This window comes from Podarcis tiliguerta (genome assembly GCF_965153285.1).
Source record: "Podarcis tiliguerta genome assembly, chromosome: W".
NCBI lineage: Eukaryota > Metazoa > Chordata > Lepidosauria > Squamata > Lacertidae > Podarcis > Podarcis tiliguerta.
Window position 1 is genome coordinate 14,462,012 of NC_139552.1, and position 18,571 is coordinate 14,480,582.

Genomic DNA, 18,571 nt, shown 5'->3' on the forward strand with positions numbered 1-18,571 from the left:
TACTTTCATATGTGGTGGACCTGTGATAAGGTTAAAAAAAATTGGGAATCAATTTATAATGAACTTAAAAAAATATTCAGGTATACCTTTCCCAAAAGACCGGAAGCGTGCCTATTAGGTCTAATAGGAATGGAAATCAAAAGGGGAGACCAGAATTTGTTTATGTACGCTACGGCCGCCGCAAGAACCCTCCTGGCCCAAAGATGGAAAGCACAAGATATACCAACCATCCAGGAGTGGCAGGTGAAGATGACAGAATTTGCAGAGCTTGCCAAAATGTCAGCGAGGATCCGAGACCAGGAAGACCAAAGATACAAGAATAACTGGAGTAAATTCATTGAATATCTAAAGGAGAACTGCAAAAATGTTAAGACACTAGCAGGATTAGCATAATACCTTCAATGTATAATAGTATCAATGTAAGAATAATGTGCACGAAGAAAAAAGGGGGTCGCCTGGTGCACTCGAAAGGCGAAACATTCTGATGGTCACTCCCTGGCTGCCATTCAGGAATCCTCCTTCAGTCCAGGTGACTGGTCAAATAAGCAGCCTCTCTCTCATGAGGAAGCATACTAATTTCCCTTGCAAACATCAGAGGGAAAAGGCAGTCTTGTAGTTTCATTACTACATTTATTTACTGCAAAACAACAAACACAAAGGACTGCATGTCTGAGCAGTCAAGCCCTGGGTTTTGCCACACACCCAGCTCTCTCCTGAGAGTCGAAGAGAAGACTTAAAGAGACTCCTCCTCTCAGCACACAGTGAGAGTCACGCTGAGAACAGAATCTCACATCCTTTCTCACGCTGTGCCAAACCACATGATGTAAACAGCATCTGCTGTTTCCTGCCAGCGTGGCAATTGGTGGGGGCTAAAATCACAACAGTTAAATATACCAGTTGCAGGGAGGGAGGGAGGGGAGTCAAGACTCGGCAGAGTCAAAGGGAATGTATGTTAATAATATGGATTGTTGGAACAAGAATATGTAGAGAAAATAATAAAAATTTACTCGCAAAAAAAACAAAAAAACAAAGGCTGCTACCAAAGAGAGAAAAGAGCAGATTCCATCTCGTAGTTTTCCACGTAAGGAAAAGAAAAGAAGAGGGGGGCTTCCAGGTTTTTTCTGCTGGAGGGGGAACAGGCAAGGACCACTTCCTGATACTGTTGCGTGGCGAGTTCCCGCCTCCCCCCTCAGAAATAAAGACACGATTGCGCTTCCTTCCCCCCTTCATTTGCATAACAATACAACAGTACCCCTACCAATGCCTAACTGCCAATACTGGGGAGTTGTGACGGTTTGCTACGAGGTAGGCAAAAACCAAGTGGCTGGTGCCAATCTGCCAATTGGGAAAATTCCTACCAGGCCCCTTGACGGTGACCAACCGAAGTCCATGGCAATGTCAGAGAGCCTAGCCTAATGGGTAGGAGGGGAGGGAAAACCTGGTCAGCTGCGGCGTGGGAAAGAGGCAGACCCTCAGCTGCGCCAGACCTTAGTAAGGCGAGGCCGATTGGCGGGCTCGGGGTATGACGCATCCGAGGATTCCCTGGTATTGCGGGGGCTGAAGCCAGCCCCTGCGAGTGTGGGGAGGGGCGTGAAGCCCGCAACCCCACCTCCTCCCTAGCTCGGAAGTGGCTTTGCGTGGCAAGTTCCAGCCTCCCCCCTCAGAAATAAAGACACGAGACACAAGAATTCGAGTTAATGGGTCAAATTAGGCCACAACTTTATTGATTACAGGAATTGAGCGGTATTGGCTTAGGCACTGGTCCAAACAACTAACCGGCTTCAGCCTGCTTGCTTGAAGACTGGTAAGCGTTAACCACCAGTAGGGGGAGTCCCGCTGATGCACGTCAACTGGGATCTCCCCCGGGGTCACCAAGCGGGGGCGTGCCATGGGCCCACACCTCCATAGGCTTAGGACAAGGCCACGCCCCCCCCCCCAGAATCCTTTACCGGACTACCCTTTGATATGGGGGAAGGTGATGGCGCTTCCTTCCCCCCTTCATCTGCATAACAATACAACAGTACCCCTACCAATGCCTAACCGCCAATCCAGCCCAAGCTCGCCGCCAATACCCTCAAGCCTGTAACCAATCCCTAATCCCTGACATAATATCGCTCAGCCAAACATCGTTTCCAGCATCCGAAAGATGCACACCATCATCTCTGTAGAGGGCTACCTTGGCAAACTGGATATTGGGGTGGTCAAGGACCCATCCCCCCCCCCCCGAGCTGCCACTCTACGTGCCACAGTACGTTGCAGGATCTTTCTGGCTCTGTTCACCACAATAGGGCAGCGACAATCCCTCCAAGTCCACCTTTCCAACAGTGATGACCACAGAATGTTAATTCTGGGATAAGAAGTAAGTAGCTCGTCAAAGTCTCTGAAAATGTTCCATTGTAAGTCTATGGCTTTTTGATAGGCTAAATCGTTTTCCCCCAGCTGGATAACTAAGGCATCTGGTGGGCCTTCGATCGAGGCTCTGTTCCTCACGACCGGCATAAACTCGGCCCAGCGCATCCCCCTCCTAGCAATCCATGTCACATCTACATTTGGGGGTAAATTCAGCCCTCGCCCAAGCCAGCCGCAACAACCTGCCTTGCTGCCCAGTGAACGATACTGTGGCCCACAATCCAAATACGAATTCTCGCGTCTCCTAGAAGGGAAATGAAATGACAAGATATGATCAGGTCTGGCGTAATTAGTCATTGATTTATTCTAATATAGGTTTTATAAGCATCAGATTTCCAATGCCCCATGTCCTTAATCCTTTCTGCCGAGGGGCCCAGGTGTATGGCAGTGGTGGCCGCCCCAATCCGGAAGGAATGAGCTGCAAATTCCGCTGCATTAAGGCCGCAAGCCGCAATTGCCAACCGCATCACCCGTGTGAATTGATGCCTAGTCAGAAGGGAGCCATTGTCATGAATTAGAAGGGGGCCAGACAAGTTAGGTCTCAAGTAAAGAAAACTCCTGGTGTCTTTTACCGAGCAAGGCCCTGTCTTCCTTGTTGCCAATAATCTAATAAGGGCCCCTTTTCCTTGCTGGTCCGACTTAGAACTGCGCATATGCAAAACCAAATCGATGTGGGAAAGGGTCAGATCATTTAACAAAATACCTCGTTGAGCATTAACCTGGCCACCTTCGCATACAACTTCCCCTATCCGTAAGAGAGTCTGTGTACTGGTCCAGTAAGCGCTTCCGCTGCGCCACCAGCAACAGCTTTCTTTGCAGAGCATTAATTAAGTCCAGTGCAGAGATTCTTGTTGCAGTACAAGCTTCAAAGTCTCAGCAGCAAAAAAAAACCGACACAGGGAAGCCTGTCTTTCAAAAGACAGGTTTATTGCAGAAAGATAACAGAAACACCTCCGGAGCTTTCAGACATTTTTGCTTCACGCCCTCTCCCCCAACAGGTAGAGAAAAACAAACACTCTTTATATACTGAGCAACTTAACAACTTAACGAGCTTGACTACTTAAAGTCACATGACATTGCTAATTTGCCAGCGTCTTAGGTTTCACACCCTAACAATCCGAAGCGCTCCAAAGAATGCAATGGAATAAGCTGCTGAGAATAGGTGGGCTTCATATTTTGACCAACATATGGTTCTTATTTTTTTTGTGAATTTGGCTTAGGATGTCAAATGTTATGGGTTTCCTTTTGTCATTGCTAGGGGGCTGCAACCTACGGCATCCCTCTAGCGCCTTGTGCACAACAAAGTCCACGCAAGGGTCTGTGGAATAAGCCACCTTGCAAAAGAAGGATATTGCGGCTGACTGGATGTTTAGAGTCTTTGCAGCTCTGCCTAAGCTTTTCAGGTGCACTAAGTATTTTAGGACTTCGGACTTCGAGGGAGGGGATGTGATGTTAGCGTTGCATGCACTGTTATGAAACTTTACAAAATCCGACCACACCTTTTTGTATGATCTCAGCGTGGATGGAGCCAGTGAGGCCAATACTCCCTTCATAACTTCATGTTCCCAAGGCTCCAAAGGTGCTCCGGGAAAGGCTGCGACAATTGTTGCGCCTCTGGTGCTAACGAGCGGAAGCAATCCATCTGGAAACGAGACAGAGCATCCACGATGTCATTACTAATGCCCGGCACAAACTTGGCAGAGTAATAGATGTTACGCTCAAGGCACAGAAGGACAAAGGAATGTAGGAGGTTACCCACCCTTGGGGAGCACGATGATTGGGTTGAGAGAACTGATACTATCGCCTGATTGTCGGTCCAAAGCACACCCTGTGGTTACTAAATACCTCACCCCATAAATGAACTGCCACTACGATGGGGAAGAATTCTAAAAAGGTAAGATCCCGGGTGATGAGCTTTCCTTGCCAGTCAGAGGGCCAGTGTTGTGTGCACCACTGCCCCTTGAAATAGACCCCGAACCCTGCCACGTCGGATTAGACTTGAAAATCGGCATGGAGCAGCATGGTGTCTTGCCAAAGAGAAATGCCATTGTAGTTGTCCAAGAATTGGAGCCAAACTTCCAGGTTGGATTTAACCGCCTTGGAAAGACGAACCCTGTGTTGGGGAGCATGAAGGCCCGCCGACAATCTTGCCAGGCGGGCACAGAAAGGGTGGCCCGGGGATACTACTCGGCACGCAAAATTTAGATGACCTAATAAAGACTGAATTTGCCTGAGGGTAACCTTTTTTAATGAGAGGAGCTGTTGAATTTAGTCCCTAAGCGCCACTAGTTTTTCCCTTGGTTACCTGGAGGACTGGGCAATTGTGTCTAATTCTATGCCTAGATAAACCATGGTCGTAGCCGGGCCCTCGGTTTTATCCGCCGCCAACGGAACACCAAGTTCCTCTGCTAGGGAGATGAATGCCGTCAACAGGTTGGTGCACTGCTGTTCTGTAGCTGCAACGAGAATAAAGTCATTGAGGTAGTGTGAGACCCCGTTGGAACCTGTTTTGAATTGGAGCGCCCAGTCCAGGAATGTACTAAAGGATTCGAAGGCTGCACATGCCACTGAGCAACCCATTGGCATTGCTTTGTCAATGAAGTATGATCCTTTGAACCTGAAGCCCAACCAACGAAAATCTTCAGGGTGCACTGGCAGGAGGCGAAAGGCCGATTCTATATCACATTTTGCAAGCAGCGCCCCTTTTCCAAATCTGTGTATCAGTTTTACGGCTTGGTCGAAAAAAGCGTATTTTACTGAACAAAGCTCTTGTGGTATGGCATCATTGACCGAGCCACCCCTTGGATAGGAAAGATTATGGATCATGTGGAATTCCCCGGGGGCTTTTTTAGGGACAATGCCCAGCGGGGAAATGTGCAAACCGTTGATAGGGGGCTGCTTAAAGGGGCTGGCCACCCTCCCAGCTGCAATTTCCTTATGAATTTTCTTTCTCGCAATCTCTGGCATTTCCCTTACTGATTTCTGATTAGGAGGATCGCAAGGGTTGGGTGGGAAAGAAACCGGTATTCTAAAGCCTAAGGAAAACCCCTCCCAAAGGTATCTGGCTGCTTTTTTATTGGGGTAACTATCTAGCAGGGTTCTTAAGGGATGTAATTTGATTGGAGTGAAGGCTAACCCAAGAGAGCTACTATTGGCGGTTCCCAGCAGTCCCATGGGGTTGTCTGGGGGTACCCCTTGTGCCCTGGTGTGAGTACTCCCTTCCACCCCAAAAGGGCTGCTTACCCTTAAAGCATGTGGAGGCCGGATGGTTGCTGAGGCACTTCTCACATTCGTGAGTATACTTACAGGCCGTACGAGAACAGACCCCCCTGTAGAAGTCCCAGCATTGGCATCGCCGCTTTGACTCCACCTTCCCGACATTAGAAGAGTCCTGCGATTTCTTTTCAACATAAGGGCCTACGTGCTCCATCCAATAATTCTGGTCCCTCAGGTCCCAGCGAGTGGATGGTAAGAGGGAAGCGTTTCTACGGAAATCTTTATCATAAGATAAAGCTGTGTTCTCCCCCGCTAGTGCAAATACCATTCTCACATGCGCCATGTGTGCAATGTGGTGCATTGTGCATTTGGGATAAGCCGCTGAAACTACCCCCATAAAAACCTGGTACCCGTCTAACCAATTCTCAAAAGTGCGCTCGGCTCGGGGGGTTCTATACCTCCGCTTCTCATATAAACGTTTCTTTTCTCCTTTCCCTGTCATTTTAGTTGGGGGGAGGAGAGTAAATATATCAATGTAGTCCCCATTAAGTATCTTAGTCCTCTTCTCTTAGGATAAGTGGTTTCCTAATATAAAGTCAGTGGACACATTGGTGGATGTTTTTACATCTTCCACCAATGACCCCCCTTTCCATTTTAGGGACCCGTTAAAGGACTTACGATGGGAGTTGGCCCTCCTCTCGTGCACCCACAATGGGAGCCCGGAAATGTCCTTGCCCAAACCCCAGTAATCTTCCATAGGGGCGTCACTATCTGAATTGGAAGAGGAGGTACCTGACTGGTCCTCGGAGTCTGACGTCCTGCTTTTCTTGCTTTTCTTCAACGTGTGTATCTTCTTGGATTTCCCTTTTCCGCCCTGTTCCTCATTGGTAGTCGTGGTTGGGGCTGCAGCCGAGGGCACATCCTGGTGTCCTTGGTGTTCCTCATTGGAAGAGGACCCAGAATCCCCTACTGCAGTTGTGGGCTGTGGTGGTGGATCCTGAAAGATACTGGGCACATCTATGGCCTGCTGAGTGTTAGTACTGGTAGGCCCTTTGTGAGGCGCCCTACTGCCCGAGGAACCCGATTTTGACCTAAGGGAGCGAGAAGACTGGGAGCGTGTTAAGGGGCGGGAACCAGAGGTGGTTGCTGGTGGGGCGGTGCCAGGACCGGAGGCTGAGGTACTAGGGCGCTTTTGATTACTTGGAAGGGTGTCAGGTATGTAATCCTGGGATGCAGGAGGGGGAGCAGGAAGCGCCCTCACTCCCGGCCTGCACCGCATATCAAAGGTTTCGAAGGCTGAGAAAAATAGGGCAAATGCTTCAGGATCGCAAGGCATAGCGGGCATTTGAGATCCACCTAAGGTGCCAGCCCTGCCGCCATTACGGGAAGATGCCTGTTGGTTTCTCCCAGAAGCCATGCCGAACACAGGCGTACCAGCAACCAGGTTCAGTAACAACTACACTGGCAGTAAATTTTGTAACTGTCAGCAAGCTAGTTTGGAATTGCCTACACTGGAAAATACAATCAGCACAATGAAGGCAAGCTAGTTCAGTATTGTCTACACTGGGAGGTACTTTAAAGCACCCGGAAAGCCAGCGAGTTCAGTATTGACTACGCTGGGCAATGACTTATGCATGCCGCGGAGAATTTAGTATATACCGACCGATATAAGCTCACAGTGAGCGCGTTAGACCAGTATTCCCCACAAAGGCTGGTACAATAGGCGCGAAGCACCCTAATTGGGTTGCAGTAACGCTTAGCTATCAAGCCTTATGCACCAGAGAAAAGAAGTGTCTTATTGAGTTTTCTCTGCCACCACCTAAAAATGAAAGGACTAGAAGGCAAAACTAAAGGTGTGTTGCTAACCATAATAATAATAATAATAATAATAATAATAATAATAATAATAATAATAATAATAATAATTTGTTATTTGTACCCCGCCCATCTGGCTGGGCTTCCCCAGCCACTCTGGGCGGCTTCCAAAAAAAAATTTAAATCCTCTAATACATCAAACATTAAAAGCTTCCCTAAACAGGGCTGCCTTCAGATGTTTTCTAAAAGTCTGGTAGAAAGAAGCTGAACACTCCTGCAATGCCCCAACAACGTAGGCAGCAAGCTCCTTAAATTAAGGTTAGAATTGCAATGTAATGTTATAATACCAAAGCATCCCCCTTAAACTCTTATAATCCTAGTTAGCAGCACTGGGTCCCCAGTCTGTGTAATTAGGTCCTGCCCCACACGCTTAAATTGCTCCTAATCGAAATTTGCCCTGAGTCAAGCGCTTGATTCACATCCAATTAAACTATTTGCCGAGCACTTGAATTCAAATCCGGCACCTAATACCAAATAATAGACCAATAGAGTCCTGCACCCAGGCCTAATATCAGCTAAGGGACCAGTAAATTCATGCACTGGGCACTTAAATTCCAGACTTGCTTGATTCCAATAAAATTGTCGTTATAATTTTGCACAAAGCACTTTACTATGGTCCTTATAAAATCCACAAAATCTACAAAGTCAATTAAAATTATGATGCTGGAATGAGCCTGAGAAGAACAGGCAGCGTGGGGTGTCGATCTGCTCCCGAGCCCCCCCCCCCCCAGCGGCGCAGGGATAAGCCGCTAGCCTTGGACGCTCCCCGCTCTTAACTGCTCTTGTTTTTCCGGACGCTTAATACAGAGCGCTAAACTCCCAGCAGGGAGGGATGATTATAAATACGCCAATTCCGATACTTCCTTTCAATTTGCAGAGGGGGGGATGCAGCCCTTTAAAATGTGAGTGAATTAAAAGTGAATTAAAAGGGGTAATGAATTAAAGAGAATGAATTAAAAGGGTAAGTGGCAGACCCAGGGTTAACACTAGGCAGAGAAACAGAAATCAGCAGAAACGCGGCGCCGACAGCTGGCTGCCTCACCTAAAATGGCCGCTGTTCGGAACTACTGCTGCGAAACACGTGGGTTCCGTAAAATGGGGGTGCTACGAATGGTAACCAAGGCGACTGGTAACGATCACCCTCGGTTCGGCTGCAAAGGACTCCACACACGCTATTAACCCCTGCACGCCGCGGACGATTAGTCTTTTTTAAGGGGACGGAGAATTGCGCACAATCAGGAAACACTAAGACGAGCAAGGAGCACAGAATGGGCTGCAATTGAGGCTGGGGTTGCCTCTCCTAAGATGGCGGCTGCTTATGGCTGCTGCCGGGTGGTCACTGTTAGGATATTTCCGTTCCACCTTAAAAGGGAGCAGGATGTTTGTGTCACAGCCTGCGTATTTCCTGTCTCACAGGATGTTTCTGTTGTGTCTTTTGCTTTCGTTTCTCCCTCACTGCCGGAAACTCTCTCAAGCAGGCAGTCATGGTTTTTCTTTGTTCTGATCAACGCTGAATAAACTTCTAAATCATGCTCTCCTGTGTGCATCTTTCGTTGTGCATATATGCTGATAGAGTGTGCAAGAGCTCTGGATCTTTGGCAAGCTATTTCTGGAGCTCATGTCGCTAATTGCTGATACTGCGTGTCTACGGGAGATCAATGGACGTCCGGAGACGACTTGGAGGTCAAGATGGACTTTGTCTCCCTGGCAGTATCCCAACAACAGGTTATGGGCCCAGCACGCTTCCGTGTGCCTCCCGACTGCAACGCTGCCCTAGTAACCCAGGCAACCCTGGAGAATAATTTTTGCCAGCCAACTAAGAACGAACCCCAGAGCGCCGCTATTCTCCCGCTCCTGCCACTAATAAATTCAAATAGCCCCAAGAAAATTCCTTTTCAATACGTTACCACTCCTGGAACAGGGAAGCGAAGCGCCCGTGACGCGGAAAAGGCGGTCTAGAGCTTGGGAGGAAGAGGAGATCCCAGGGAGAGCAGCCCCTCAAAAGAGCAGCCCTTCTAGTGGCACCCTGAGCAACGGTGCCGGTCGGAACCAGCTGATCTGCCGACGCCAGCAACACGCAAATAGAAGAAAGCCTGTAAATTAACCCCCCCCCCCCGTGATTCCAGCTCAATTTGTAGCGGTCGGCGATCGCAGGCAAGGAAAAGCCCCCAGCACGAAAGCTCTCTTTAAGGCTGGCGATGGACGGCAGCGGCGGTTGCTCCTGTACACAAGGCAATAAGGGGTCACCAAGCAAAAGGAATCCACAGCTAAACACCAAGGCTGAATGCTGCAGTAAGGAGCGAAAAACCTGATTGGCTGGCTCGGGGTATGACGCATCCGAGGATTCCCTGGTATCGCGGGGGCTGAAGCCAGCCCCTGCGAGTGTGGGGAGGGGTGTGAAGCCCACAACCCCACCTCCTCCCTAGCTTGGAAGTGGTTCTAGCGATTGAGGCAGACATGCTTTTGAAACCTCTGCACCGTACATAAGTTTTGCACTCAATAAATCCTGTAAAAGACAGGCTGGAGTCCCAGGCTGTTATCTTCGCAAGCATCCACTTTCCGTTCTTACAGCACAACCATTGAAATGAGTGCACATGTCTTAAGTTAGCCCCATTAATTCCAGTGGTTCTGTTATGAGTAGACCTTGGTTGGATGCAACCTATTAACTCTGGGAACTCTGGGAAGAGCCTTAAGTGGATTAAATATTAAGGCAGCTTGGATAATTTCAATATGGGGGGTGGGGGGGCGTCTTTCCAAAGAGATTGCAAGGCCAACAACCAGCACTGCTCAAAACTCCATGGATGCAGTGTGAATCTGTACTTGCTAAGCAGCCTCCTGCTGGATAACTTTTGCTGGGCCATGTGGTCTAAGCAGTTGTCTAGTATAGGTACACAATGCTCTAAGGGTGTCGTACTTATGAGCAATGGTCTGGGCCTCTGGGTAACCTTTCTATGGGCCGATGTCCAGTGATGCAGCTCTTCTGGAAATCTTTAACCAAAACACATTTTGGGTGGTGCGGAGATACGATTTTTGTAAGCAAAAATTTAAAAAACTAGACAAGAAACATCATTAATTTTACTGTGTATGAGTATCTGAAGATTTTCAGGCCATAGCTCTTCAGATTATGCATGCAGAACATCTACTTTAAGCAGAGGCTTGACAACCATATGTCAGGAGTGCTCTGATGGTGTTTCCTGCTTGGCAGGGGGTTGGACTCGATGACCCTTGTGGTCTCTTCCAACTCTATGATTCTATGATTCTATGATTCTATGATTCTATGATACTCTGCCTGCATAAGGTCCCAGGTTCAATCCCCTGCATCTCCAGGTATAGCTGGCAATGTTCCCATTTGAAACCTTGGACATCCACTCAGAGTAAACAATGCTGAGCTAGAGTTATCATTGGACTGACTGAGTATAAGGCAGCTCTCTATGTGCCAGTTTGAGTTGACCAGGCATGAAGAACTTTTGGCCCTCCAGGTGCTGCTGAACTACAACTCCCATCATTCCCAGTGAACACAGCCAGTGGTCAGGTACGATGAGGGTTTTAGTTAAGCAACAGCTGGAGGACCCAAGGTTCTCCATCCCTGGATTAGACATGCACTGTTCTCCAGCAACTGGTATTGAGAGGCTTAGTGCCCTCTGATCCTGGAGGGAGCATATAGCCATTACAATGGCTAGTCCTTTTGTAGTGTTTGCATTTGCCACAGGCAGCCAGGCAAGTAGCCTTCACCAAGCCTTACTGACACAAAAGTGGTCACATTTTTGAGTACCCAGAATTTCAAACTGCAGCAGCCTCTGTTTTTGTTCATGAGGTCTCCGGTATCTCTTCTAAAAGTCCATTCTGAGCCTAGCTTCTCTGTTCTGCAAACAGGGCAAGAAATACAAGCCTCTAGACTTGTGGCCTAAGAAGACACATGCCATGCGGCGCAGGCTAAACAAACATGAAGAAGGTCTGAAGACCAAAAAGCAGCAGCGAAAAGAACACTGGTACCCGCCTCGGAAATATGCTGTGAAGGCATGAGCCCTAACTCTGCAGCATTCTTATCCTCTGGCCAGCATTTTCCTATTAAAAGTGTTTTGGCTATAGTTGCATCTCATTGTTTTGGCTATAGTTGCATCTCGTGGTTTCTTGCAGCTCTGGGAGGGTAACTGAGGGTTTTTTGAAAGATGGTCAGATTTCAAAGATATGCTTTTGAGGATAATACCCTGTCAGTCAAAAAATAAGGTCACATCCACTCCATACATTTAAAGCACATGGCTTTCCCTAAAAACCCTCAGAACTGTAGTTTGCCCATTCATGGAGCTACAATTACCAGCACCCTTAACAGACCACAGTTCCCAATATTAAGGCAAGCCATGTGTTTTCACTGCAGCGTGGATGTCTCTACAGCCACAGCAGGCACTGCAACCTTCCAAGAGTTTGACACCGCCCCCAAAGGCACAACAACAAGGATGTGATCTAAGTCTACCTAACAAGGCATGAATGAGACAAAGGGAGGAGAGAGAATTAAATATTCAAATTGACAATCAGTGTACGGTCCTAGAGAACTACAGCAAGCCCACAGTAAGTGAAGACATAACAATATCTAAGTAGATGTGTGGTTTAGAAGACAATATCAAGGCAATTTATATAGAGACGCTGTAATGGTTCTAGGGATTGCTTGTGCGTAAGTTGCCTTTACTCATGGCTAGCTTGCATGGTTGAACCCTTTCTGACAGGACAGCCTCTATTCCGTGGCTGCCTCAGTCGCTGGCAGAATCCGTCAGTGGGCATTTCTTAAACCGCTTCCAACATAAAAGCTGTTTGACGCCCAGTTTCCTCCCCCGTTGCCTGCGCGAAAGCTTTCTGCGCAAGGTGGGTGTGGGCAAAGGAGCACTTGTCCCCTCTCCGCTGGTCTCCTGCGAAGAGTCCTGGAGCCACCCCTCCGATTCCTCTATCTCCTCCCCTTCTCCACTGGTGTAACGCTGATTACCTTCCCCAGCGGATGGGCTGTCCCTCCTCCTACTAGGACCCTCTCCTCCATCGTCCGGGAGCCTCCTCTCCACCTCCCGCTCCGATGGCAGTTCCCTGACAGACGCTTAGAAGAATTTAAGCTTAATGGTATCTGCAGTGCAAAGAGCCTGATTTTTGAAGGGGGCGGTGAAGGAAGTAGGTTGGAAGGTGGGTATGCTTCCCCCCCCTTTTTTTTTTACCAAAACTCCCAAGGAAAAGAAAATGTTCAGGAAAAAGAATGAGATTCGTGGACAGGTTCCTATTTCACCATCCAAGCCCAAGGTATTTCCAATAGTGTTTTGGTGATGATCCAGCCAGAGAAAGTATAGTCCATCGAACCTAATGGCTAGTAAAAGGGTCTCAACTGAAACATTTAACACCCAAACTTGACACTTGAGCTGCAAACTCCCCCACCCTCGATGGGAAGAGAGACATAGGCTGTGGTGTGATGTCTCTTATCCATTTACACCACTAGGTTTTTCTATTAACAAATGATCTGTTGCCACAGTGAGGGTAAGTACTTTCCTGTGGAAGCAAATAACGCATATGAGGCAACCTTAGAGTGAGTCACCCCATAGGCCCATATACCCTGGGGATGGGCCAAGTTTCTAGACAGCCGCTCTCATCAGCTGTGGCCATGGGCCATGCTGTCCTGGGCTGATTTTATAGTCCACAACATCTTTTTTTTTTTTTTAAAGATATTTATTAAATTTTTCAATATATTACAAAAATTTGAAAAAAGAAGAAAAAAATATATAAAAAATTAAAAAGAGTATAAGAGAAAAAAGATACAAAATAGAAACAGTTAAAAACAAATCAATCTTTCCATATCATATATTTCATTTACTTGTTTCCCTGACCTCCTCACACCTCCCTTTCTTGCATTCCAGTTCAATTGGTTAATTCAGCAAATCCTTTCCCTCTTTAATTTTATCTTAATCTTTTGTCTTAACATTTTATAGCTTTAAATTATCAGCTGTTAACAATCCATTTTTACATATTCCTTAACATTGCTGCTAAAAAATCCCACTTAACTTCAATCCAGCATCATTCTAACATTCATTAATTTTACAATGTTTCTGTAAGTAGTCTTTAAATTTCTTCCAATCTTCTTCCACTGACTCTTCTCCCTGGTCTCGGATTCTGCCGGTCATTTCCGCCAATTCCATATAGTCCATCACCTTCATCTGCCATTCTTCCAGAGTGGGTAATTCTTGTGTCTTCCAATACTTTGCGATAAGTATTCTTGCTGCCGTTGTAGCATACATAAAGAAAGTTCTATCCTTCTTTAACACCAATTGGCCAACCATGCCCAGGAGGAATGCCTCTGGTTTCTTCAGAAAGGTATATTTAAATACCTTTTTCATTTCATTGTAAATCATCTCCCAGAAAGCCTTAATCCTTGGGCACATCCACCAAAGGTGGAAAAAAGTACCTTCAGTTTCTTTACATTTCCAGCATTTATTATTGGGCAAATGATAAGAGTTTTGCTAGCTTGACTTGTGTCATGTACCACCTGTATATCATTTTCATAATATTCTCTCATAAGGCATTACATGACGTAAATTTCATACCTGTGGTCCATGACTGTTCCCAGTCAGCCATCATTATATTATGTCCAACATCTTGTGCCCATTTAATCATAGCAGATTTTATTGTTTCATCCTGAGTGTTCCATTTCAGCAGCAAGTTATACATTTTTGACAAAATCTTAGTTTTGGGTTCTAACAATTCTGTTTCCAATTTTGATTTTTCCACCTGGAAGCCAATTTTCTTATCCAATTTATATGCCTCCATTATCTGATAATAATGAAGCCAATCTCGCACTTTGTTTTTTAACTTTTCAAAACTCTGCAATTTCAATTTATCTCCCTCTTGTTCCAAAATTTCCCAATATTTCGGCCATTTGGCCTCCATATTGAGCTTTTTCAGAGCCTTCGCTTCCATCGGTGACAGCCACCTTGGGGTTTTATTTTCAAGTAAGTCTTTATATCTTATCCAGACATTGAACAATGCTTTCCTGACAATATGATTTTTAAATGCTTTATGCACTTTAACCTTGTCATACCACAAATATGCGTTCCATCCAAATGCATTATTAAAGCCTTCTAGATCCAAAATGTCTGTGTGTTCAAGAAGCAGCCATTCTTTCAGCCAGCAGAAAGCTGCTGATTCATAATACAGTTTAAGGTCTGGCAGGGCAAATCCACCTCTTTCCTTTGCATCCGTTAATATTTTAAATTTTATTCTAGGCTTCTTGCCCTGCCAGACAAATCTAGAAATGTCTCTCTGCCACTTCTTGAAACAATCCATTTTGTCCATGACTTGCAATGTTTGTAACAAATATAACATTTTAGGCAATACATTCATTTTTATCGCAGCAATACGGCCTAGCAGTGAAAGCTTCAAATTTGACCAAATTTCTAAATCTTTTTTCACTTCCGTCCAGCATTTTTCATAGTTGTCTTTAAATAAGTTCCCATTTTTAGCTGTCATATTAATCCCCAAATATTTTACTCTCTTAACCACTGTTAAACCTGTCTCATTCTGAAACCTCTCTCTCTCATTCACTGTTAGATTTTTTTCCCTAAAACCTTTGTTTTTAACTTATTCAATTTAAATCCTGCAACCTGACCAAATTCTTGAATTAATTCCAAAACTCTTTTAGTACTAGATTCTGGCTCCTGTAATGTCAGTACTAAGTCATCTGCAAATGCTCTCAATTTGTACTGTTTAGCTCCGACCTGTATGCCTTTAACCAATTGGTCCCTTCTAATCATGTTCAACAGAACCTCCAGGACCGATATAAAAAGCAATGGGGAAATTGGGCAACCTTGTCGTGTTCCTTTTTCTATCTTGAATTCCTCCGTCACAACATTATTTACAATTAATTTAGCCTTTTCTTCAGAATAAATTGCACTTATACCATTTTCAAAGCCTTGTCCTACCCCCATCCCCTGTAAATTCTTCTTCATAAAACTCCAAGAAATATTATCAAAGGCTTTCTCCGCGTCCACAAATATCAAAACTGCCTTTGTATTAATCTTCTCTTGTAGAAATTCTAAAATATTAATTATGTTTCTCATATTATCAGTTAAATGTCTGCCCGGGAGAAAGCCTTCTTGGTCTTATAGTCCACAACATCTGGAGGAACCATGTTGACTGCTTGATCTGGGTCGCTTGGCATTGTCTCCTTTGGTTGATGGTTGCTTGTGGAGGATCTTCCTCAGCTCCTTGAAACATCATCACTGGAGCCTGAATTGCTGGCACATGAATTTGTAGTTCATTTCCTTTATGTTATGAACTGCTGTGTGACTCCAGTCCTGTTTTATCAAAATTTTATCTTAAATTTCCAAAGGATCTGGTAAGGAACTCTACTTTTAAGTCAGGAAATTTGTGGTCCTCCAGCTGTTGAGATACCCACTTAATGTGCATGGTCTGTAACATCTGGAGACCAGAGGTTCCTTGTCACAGCCTTTACCCCATTTACTATTCATCACATCAACTCACAACTGCACAGATATTTCTCATTTATAACCTCTATATCCCACCGTTCCTTTCAGGAACTTAAGGTGGCATATATAAGTTTTTTCTCCATTTTACTTTCAGAACAACCCTGTGAGGTGGTTAAATTATATTAATTTATTTGCTGCAATTATATCCCACTTTTTTCTCCAAGGAGCTCAAAGTAGCATACATGGTTCTCCCCTTCCTCATTTTATCCCCACAACAACCCTGTGAGGTAGGTCAGACCAAGAGCCCAAGTGACTGGCCCAAGGTCGCTGAGTGAGTTTCATGGCCGAGTGGGGATTTGAAAGCAGAGGTAAAGGAAAATTGAAGCAACAGAAGGACAGATGACTGGAACTGGAAGTCAACAGCAACAATTAAGAAAAAACTCAGGCTTGGAACAGGAAATGGAATTGAGAGAGCTTATCATAAGTTTGAAGGGGGACATTGGAGGAATGAGAAAAGATCTGGAGGAAAAAAATCAAGACAATTGATGGAAAACTAGAAAAATTAGAAAACACAATGGAAAAAAATGAAAAAGAAAATGAAGAAATAAAGAAAAAATTAATAGAAGTCTTAGAAGGAATGAAGGAGACAGATAAGAAAGTACAAGAAATAAAGAATAAAAAATCAACAAATGGTAGAGGTGGTGAAGAAAATTAGCAAAGAACAAAGGGAACAAAGAAAAGAAATGGATAGATCAAAAAAGGAGATGGAGGAGCAAAAAGAAATCCAGGAAACTACTGGGGACGCACTAGCAATGACACAAATGCAGATTAAAGAGAAGACCTTGAGATTCAGAAATATTCCAGAAGAGGAGAGGGATGATATCTGGAAGAAGATGATCAAAATCTTAGCAACGTGGCTACATTTACAGGAAAAAGACATAATAGAACAGATGGAGAAAATCTTCAGAGTGAACTCAAGAAAGGCAAAAATGAACAAATGGCTGGCGGATTGCATCATTGTATTTATATCAAACTGGATGAAAGATAAGATTCTCCAAACAAAGAGTAAGAACAAGTTAACCATAGATGGAAAAGAAATAATAATTCTGAGAGAAATCCCACCAAAGTTAATAAAAAAGAGATAGCAATTCCAATTTCTAACAAAAGCATTAACGGCCAAATCAATATCCTTCAGATGGGAATACCCAGTGGGGATTTCCTTCAATTTCAAAAGAAAAAGAAGACAATTTGAGACATTTGAGGAAGCAGATATGTTTTGGAGGAAGTACCGAGGAGAATTAGGAGGAGGGGAAAGCGAAGTAAGAAATGAGGAAGGAAAAAGGGGGAGAGCTATCGGACGAGGCGGAAGAAGAAGAAAGAGTCCAGCAAAGGGTGGAAGGATAAAGAACTACGCCAGTGGTAATAATCAGACCAACAACTACTATAAAACTCTTCTCTTTTACCACCGCAGATAACTTAAACTCTTTCTACTAACTTTACAATTTTAAATTAATAAAGAATGAAATTTAAATTGTTATCTTGGAACGTGAATGGTTTAAACGATAGGAGGAAAAGGCAGAAAATAGAGCGTATCTTTGATAGGCAGAAGTGGGACCTTGCTTGTTTACAAGAAACCCATGTTAATATTAAGCATAAAAGATTATTGGTAAAACCAAAGTTAGGGGAAGAATTCATAGCATCTAATGTAAGGAAAAAGAGGGGGGTTGTAATGTATGTTAAAAGCAAATACGAACCAGAATTGCTATATGAAAATAAAGAGGGGAGGATTGTAATAGTCAAAATATTACTAGAGGGGGAACCAATTGTAGTAGCTGGAATCTATGGATCAAACAAAAGAAAATCAGAATTCTATGTGAAAGTAAGTTCATTATTAATGGAGTATATAGATATGAGAATTGTTGTGTTAGGGGATTTAAATGGAGTAATGGAACCAGAACTGGACAGATCGCAGAAGAAGAGAGGGGGAAATGAAGGTAAGCTGCCAAAAGGTTTTGTGGAAATGGTAAGGATTTTTGATTTAGTTGATATATGGAGATATAAATATCCTGTCGAAAATGAGTTCACTTATTTTTCAGAACCAAAGAATTTGTATAGTCAAATCAACAGTATATGGATCACTAAGGATATGACAATTAAAGCAGAGAAAGCTGAAATATTACCAAAAACACTTACAGATCATAATCCAGTATCATTAACTCTTAAAGGAAAAGGGGAGAAAGGGGGGAAAGCACAGTGGACCAACACCAGCTGATGACATGGCTCCCCAAATCAACACAGACTGTGGAAACTTCACACTGGACTTCAAGCATTGTGTGCCTCCCCATTCTTCCTCCAGACTCTGGGTCCTTGGTTTCCAAATAAGATGCAAAAGCTGCTCTCATCAGAAAAGAGATTTGGGGAGCCATGTCATCAGCTGGTGTTGGTCCACTGTGCTTCATTAAGTCCAGGGTCAACGCAGCCGTCTACCAGGAGATTTTGGAGCACTTCATTCTTCCTTCCGCAGACGAACTTTATGGAGATGCTGACTTCATTTTCCAGCAGGACTTTGGCACCTGCCCACACTGCCAAAAGTACCAAAACCTGGTTCAATGCCCATGGGA

General features: G+C 44.8%; 1 protein-coding gene and 1 long non-coding RNA gene across 2 annotated transcripts in view; both read left to right on the top strand.

Moving 5' to 3' along the window:
- LOC310668866 (large ribosomal subunit protein uL29-like) overlaps nucleotides 1-11,588 on the top strand; it is a 455,615-nt gene extending 444,027 nt beyond the window's left edge. Inside the window, exon 4 of the mRNA XM_083422227.1 lies at nucleotides 11,374-11,588. Within this exon, the coding sequence (XP_083278353.1) occupies nucleotides 11,374-11,523 (150 nt within the window). The 3' untranslated portion in view covers nucleotides 11,524-11,588. The remainder of the gene's footprint in view (nucleotides 1-11,373) is intronic.
- A 386-nt stretch (nucleotides 11,589-11,974) lies between these two features.
- On the top strand, nucleotides 11,975-13,147 carry LOC310668749. Its single transcript, XR_014506832.1, has 3 exons — nucleotides 11,975-12,149; nucleotides 12,589-12,777; nucleotides 12,814-13,147. It is a non-coding gene; the product is annotated as an uncharacterized lncRNA (long non-coding RNA).
- The last annotated feature ends 5,424 nt before the right edge of the window (nucleotides 13,148-18,571 follow it).